Consider the following 7,050-nt stretch of genomic DNA (forward strand, 5'->3'; position numbering starts at 1 on the left):
TGGCTTCTCTGGAGAAAACCTTAAGCATCGGGCTGTAAGTCTATCTGATTAAGGATTCTTGCTAACCAACCTGAAGCTGAGACATGGTGCTGAAAAGAGTGGGATGATGGCAAAGGTGGGAAAAGCAGGACATGTGGCCACATGATTAAGGCACTCAGCTACATCTAAACTGTCTTACTCGTGCTCTGCCTCATGGATTATTTTTGTATCTCTAGTTAAATGGGTACTGGCTCAACTACATGAACTGTCCTCCAGATGAGTTCTCCTCTCTATTCTGTCTCCACGAGTTTTGAATTCCTTGCCATGCATGGCTCAACTGGAAGAGGATATACTGGCAAGGAATTTTGGGAGATGACAAATCAACACTTTCATGATTAGAAAACAAAAAAAACCAAACACCTGATCCTTGTCTCTAAGTGGTTTGGTGCTCTAAGCTCTTGGTTTTTATAAGTAAATATGGCAGGCATTTCCCGTTTAAGAACAATGGCTACAACTTTATCTTGCAAAGGAATCGATCCTCCCAGAATGTAAAAACCATGCTAAGAACATGTTGACTAACACTTACCTATAACATGCCAAGTCTTAATCTTCAGAGGACTTAGGCTATGAAATGACTAATAGCTGAATCCTGATCGGGATTATGTGAATGAGCACTCTTGGTGTCTAGAGAATTTGTCAGTTGAAGAGGAGCTGGCTGTGTAATTTAATTACATCGCCTTTCTGCTCATACAATAGATGGGGAGAGTCCACAGACTCAGAACTGGATTTGTAACACCCATCTTACCAAATAGGGAAGGATTTCTAATGTAAATGGTGTCCCTGCCCACCATGTAAGCAGACAGAGTACTTGATCCCAGAGCCGAAGGATGCCTGCCTGAAGGGATTAAATACCCCACTCCAAAAGAGGACCCCAAGAGACTGTTGGCTTTGGAGGAGAGGGTTCTGGGCAGCCTCACCATCTTTAGAAGTTGTCCTAGTATCTACAAAAGTTTATTCTCAGACCTAAGCTTTTGTTCTTTCCTCATTTATCTTTCTGAGTGACCACTAGTGACGTACAAAGAAGTAACTTTATGTTTTTTCCACTTCCTCTTTGTCTTTCAGTATCACAGATGATATGATTATGTAAATACATTCATATCATTACAATTGTTGAGAAAATCTAAAAAATGCCTCTGTAAGTCTCAATAATAGGCCAGAATTTCCTCTCACGCAACACCTAGGAACTTCAGCAGGTATAAAATCATCCTGACTTCATGTGAGAGCCAACCTATATTGTGAATGTTTTTTTTTTTCTACTGTGAGAACCTTCGTAACAGAGCAAAACAGTATATACACATATTTTGGTCTGTTAATTTTTCTCAAGGAAATAACATGGTCTTTTGTTTATTTAGCAGATATAGTTTTCAAAGAAATTCTAGCTGCATTGGTTTATCTAGCAATTGCACAATGCCACATTGTTGACCATTATAAAAATAAGTGCCTCTCACTTCCAAGAATATGAAAGATAATTTAGTCTTTGATTATTTGGAAACTGAGCAAATCATTAGGAATATTTCTGGATGCACCTTGCCAGGCCTATATCCATCTGCCGATCCAAATACACAATTCCCCTTACAATCAATTCATAAAACTTGGAATTTGACCTAGAATATAAAGTCAGGCACAAAATGTTTGTGAAGACAGCATGGAATTAGGTCAATATTCTGTAGTCAGTCAGGACATCTGAAAATATTTTTCACAGAGTGAGATTTGAATGAAGAGGAGTTCACTGGACTTGGTCTAACCACTATTCATTTATCAAAGCAATTTGTCAGGTTAGCATTGCACCTTACAAATAACTTGCTTGTTCAGCGAAGGGCTGAGGATGATATGGCTGATGTTGTATAACGCTAAAAGTGTAAGCTTACACTCGAAGTGACTGTTGTATTTTTTGCTTAAATCAACTTACCACGTTTATCAACTTATACGTGTTTATTTCATAAATATGAAGTAGCCAAAATTATATTTGCACTTGTCAATGTTTTTAAAATGATATGAAATATAAATTCAGAGGCAATCTGAAGATTTTAAAACGTTAACTGACAGGGCAGTAATTACTGTACACGAATGGAATTGACTGAACAAGCTTGTACTCATGCAAGTAATTTCTATTTGAGTGGTCTGATTAACTGAACAGGACTTAATAAAATCTGACAAGATCAGCCCTGATTAATGTAATATTATCAGGAGAAAAAAAAATCCACACACACAAAATGATGGATTGCATACATCAGATAAACCTCCCAGTCCTGCTCATACTCAAAACCAACAATTTACATAAATGTCACACCTAATGTACTACCAATGTACAATCATTACTGAAAATCATTGCCACATGAATATACCCTTCCAGTCTCTTTTGCAAAAGGAGCTGCAAGAAATCTTGAGGAATCTGATACTAGCTCCTAGTTGGTGGAAAAGAATGACCAGTGGTCTGGTCTAGCAATGGGGAAATGTAGTGTTTTAAATTGCATAAAAAGAACATAACATTCATAATCAATCTCACTACAAAATACAAAAGAAATAAAATGCTTTTGTAAGGCATAGGCAGTACTGAACAACTGGCACTTGAATGAATGGACATGAATAATGGTTCTTTTTGGTTTGCTCTGCAAGACTACCTTCCAAATGTAGTTATATTCAGTGGCTTGAGGGAACATTAAACTAATCAGCCCAGTTAATAGGCAGACACTAAATATTTAATGAAAGTAACATACAAAGAAGTCTCATTTAAGTGCAACCATTTTTTAAGTGAAAAAACAAAATGAGTTTAGTTGCTTAAAATATATTAATACATCTAAAAAACAGCAACAGAAAAAAACCCAACTCCTTACCTGTCTGATGGATACAGCAAACTGCTAACAGAAAAGCCCATTCTGTTACCCGTATCCTCCTGCCAAACCCCATCTTGAGTGGAGTCTGGCACAAGGATGCTGGGTCTAAGGTTGGTCAGGAGGAGTAGTTCACCTGTGTTCTCTCAGTCTTATATAGCAGGTGACTTTGGCTTCAGTCCCAGATTGATTCAGAGAATCTAGAAAGGTGGGGTTTGGGGGATTTTAGCAAATGAACAGGTAAACAGAGGATGCTCTTCCTTCCTCCGCAACTGGCCAATGGTATTTGCATTTTGGGAGGAGTATATAGATATACGTATGTATATTTTGTTAAGGTTCAGTCTAATAAAGAAACATAACATGACTGCAAATAAAACACAACTCATCCTCCACAAAAAAAACAGGTCCTGGAACAAATAGAGTTTGATGTTGCTTTAGTTATGCAGATGGTATGTAAGTAACTATTCTAAGTTTTTCAATAGTGACAGGCAGCTCCTGGGCAAAACAAAACAAAACAACAAACTGCTGATTTCTGAAGTCAGAGAAAGTGTGGAGTATTTTAAGTTGGGGAACCCAGCATTAGGGAGTCACTCTGTGTCTTTGGGGGCAGCTAATCTTGTAAAAAGAACAAATAACCTTGAAGGGTCCTGCATGATCTCAGAGTCACAATGCATGTATGCCATGAAAAGCCCTGTGTAGCACTGACAAGCATTAGGCAGCTATCTAATGAACAATAAGGCAGCTTTAGCTGGACTGTATCCTATATTTGTTAGAGACATGTTCAGACCTTGCCATCTGCTTCTGAATTGTCTGCAGAGTCTAATTTTGCCTTCTTGTAGAAAATAGCAGGAGTAATTTCAGACAGTCAGCCAGCTTCACCACAGCTTCATAGGACAGAAAAGTTAGAATGATAATGGCCTGCGATCACATTATTTCAGTACCTTTCCTGTGCAATTCCATTCATATCCATGGAGTCATGAGGCCTACACATTAGAGAAACAAGCAATGAATCAGTCCTATAAGGGTTAAATAAATCCTTAAATATTTAACAGTAAATATTTAACACATTTTTTTCCCTGATCATTGATTTTTTGCAGTTCTACTGGGTTATCATTTCATAAGCATGAATGAATGTATACTTCACAAAACAGACAGGATTGCTGTTTCATGTCCCCTTCTCTTTTTAGCTTGACATTAAAGATAGTTTAAAGATAAGTTGCTCAGGGCAGATTTTTCTCTCTTTCCGAAGTCAATAGATCTTACTTTAACTTGGTTAAACATGGACAAAATGTTCAAAGTTAGCAATACAATTCTTTTAAAACTGCTGTTTGGCAAAAACAATGCAGAGTCCAGCACTTCGTGTGCACATAACATTTGCCCTCAGTTCATCTTCATCTTCAGCCTCCTGCTGGTCTATAAGAATGAAGGTAGCTGCTGCTCAGTGGGGAATTTAGCAACAGGCACCTGGGAGATGTAATAGGGGTGGCTGAGCTACAGGAGAATTAAGCAGCTAACAAAAACATCATGCATACTAGGATATATAGAGATTGCAGAAAGGACTTTCTTTGAATAAAATGGGGCAGTATTACATTCTGCATGTCTGGCAAGATTTGGTTCAGCAATCTTTACTGATGTTTGTCATTTCTGCTGAAGAAGAAGACAAAGTTGGGAAGTTTACTAATTGTAAAATGTGATCTCAATTGGATGCCTAATTCCTCTGGGCTCTTACTGAAATCCTAACCTGTGATTATAAATTCATAAACAGTTCCTAAAAGAATAGGGGAATATAATCACATATCCCATTCAGGTGTTACTCAACTGACTTGTGTCAATTTCTTGTCAGTTCATTTACAGTCCATATTTCCACTTTTGTTTCGAACTAAATATAGTGGATCCTCACCCACTCAGTATTATAAAATAAACCAAAAAGAGTACCTTTATAGAGTGTTTTCTGGACTTTCGGATTGAAATCAGTGGTAGCTTATTGTGGCAATGTTAGGGTACTTAAGTCAACATATTAGCCTGCTATAGTATGGAACATGTTCCCTATCGAAATATCCAGGATGTTTAATGAAGTTACATCTTCATAATCAGCAGTAAGCTGTTTACACACCCTGGATCTATATCTTCATGCTTCAGCAGACCAGGAGAAAAGAAAAGACTGGATTTCCTGCCCATACAACATTGTTTTATTCTGTGCCAGTACTCATAATGAAAGTAAATTCATCTGTACATACAGAAGGCAAATGATATCTTATTTACATGACCAGTTAGATGTATTAAATAAATATACACCAGTCTCACTTAAGAAATTAAACAAGCTACCCATCATACTAGGCTTTCAGCAGCTACTGTGCATATACCTGTAGCAATGGGCTACATGTGGTGCTCAAAAGTAGCAGAGCTTTTCTTCTGCCAAACTTGATGTCCCATGCATAGCTGAGCAGTGGATCCCCTTCTTTTAAATTTCTGAGAGTTAATTACAAAAATTATTCCAGTAAAGCAGACTCTGCAACTGCTTCAGAAAGCAGAGAATTCCAACCGTTAGGCAACTAATCAGAGCCAAGAATGAGAAAAAAAAATGGAAATCGTTTCTTTCTTCACATGGGGTATAACAGAGCAAGGGATTAGAGGTAAAGGGAGGTATTTTCTGAGGGTGGAATTAGTGCTTCTGATACTCATCTGGGGATAGTGAAGAGGGTGTCCATACCTAGGATGACTTGGTATGTCAGTGGAGTCGAGGCTGGTTTTGTCTTCTGCTCTGTCTCTTTTGCTCAATTCCTTGCTAAGCAGAGAAAGAACAGCTATCCAGTTCTTTCTTCTTCTCAGACAGTTTTTAGTTTTCACTCACTGTAACTCTGTGTGACTAGAACAATGCATGTCAACCTTAAATACGCAGCCTCACTAAGCATTTACTGAGCACGTTGTATGGCTGTTCTGAGAGTTGTCCCAGTTGTATCTGTAGATGTTCTTCAAAAGATGTTGCTCAAATCTTCTAATGAAAATTTTATGTAGTTTGGAATTGTTATGATTGCTACTGCTCACACTGATTTTTTCTGTTCTACAAGGAGTAGTGACTTTCAAATGGTGTTCCCATGTTCAGCTTATCCACCCATATAGGCTCTTTCTCTCCCACCCTCTCTACCACAAGGAGTGGGTGAAATTGATAATAACAAAAGAGGTATAGAAGAAATTTGGGTGACTCCAAGAGATAGCTAATGAAACTCTGAACGTTATCAGGTTATGTGATTGGACTGATTGCTGGGGAAATCTTATCTGGAGATGAACTTGACATTGTTACAAAAAACAGAAGGGTTTAAGTAAAGGTGTTTATCGGTAACATGGGCAGGTGCTCCAAGTGGTTCCTGTAGATTAAAGAACAAGCAGTTGGAGGACTTTGGAGTCCCCCCAATGGTATGGTGAAAAGAACCTAATCATGCAGGTAGGGTGGAGCAAGTTCACCTCTCCAGTTGTGTAAGGGGAAAGAAACCCCAGAAGTAAGTTTTGAAGTATTTTAATAATAGAAACTTAAGCAGCTGTATTTACTGTTAATGTATACCAGGAATCCATTTAGAGACCACAGTTTTCGTGTTGCCTGGCACTAAAACAAAGCACTTTTGTTTGCAGAAATAAATGTTTAGGGAGGTGTTAAAAGCATTTTTGTTTCTTTCCTGCATTTTTTTTGTCTGTTTTTCTCAGTTTTTAATGCTATGTAAAACCCAGAAACTTGTGACATATCAGTGTCAAATAGCATGGACATTAATGTAGAATAGATCTGTAAAGTTGCTATAGACTAGCTCTTTTTATAGGAGGTTAACGGAGATGAATTACAACAGCCAAGGATCTGGATGACAATATTTTTTATTTTAAATGTCTACGAAAAAACTATACCAGTGGATTGGTCAATGACAGCAGCTTTTGTAACAAGAAATCCAAAATAATGTGTTTTTTGACTCATAATTCTGAAAATGGATATAATTTCCAATTTTACCTTTTCATCTTGGTTTCTTGCATAAAAGTGGGGACAAAAAAAATAAGACATTGATTATACTAATTTAATGTAAATATTTCAAATGCCAGATAAAATGTGGATATCATATGAACACTGCAGCCTGAAAATAGACCATATAATTACAAGAGCGGCAAGCATTCAGAAGTTAGGAAGGGGTAGCATTAAGGC

At 37.5% G+C, this 7,050-nt stretch overlaps 1 protein-coding gene across 1 annotated transcript in view; it reads right to left on the bottom strand.

The window, feature by feature from the left end:
* The window catches only part of LOC106042585 (mucin-5AC-like), a 46,658-nt gene extending 43,712 nt beyond the window's left edge, over positions 1-2,946 (bottom strand). The window contains exon 1 of the mRNA XM_066997589.1: positions 2,874-2,946. Within this exon, the coding sequence (XP_066853690.1) occupies positions 2,874-2,946 (73 nt within the window). The remainder of the gene's footprint in view (positions 1-2,873) is intronic.
* Positions 2,947-7,050: the final 4,104 nt, after the last annotated feature.

The sequence above is a fragment of the Anser cygnoides genome, chromosome 5, assembly GCF_040182565.1.
Source record: "Anser cygnoides isolate HZ-2024a breed goose chromosome 5, Taihu_goose_T2T_genome, whole genome shotgun sequence".
Taxonomy (NCBI): Eukaryota; Metazoa; Chordata; class Aves; order Anseriformes; family Anatidae; genus Anser; species Anser cygnoides.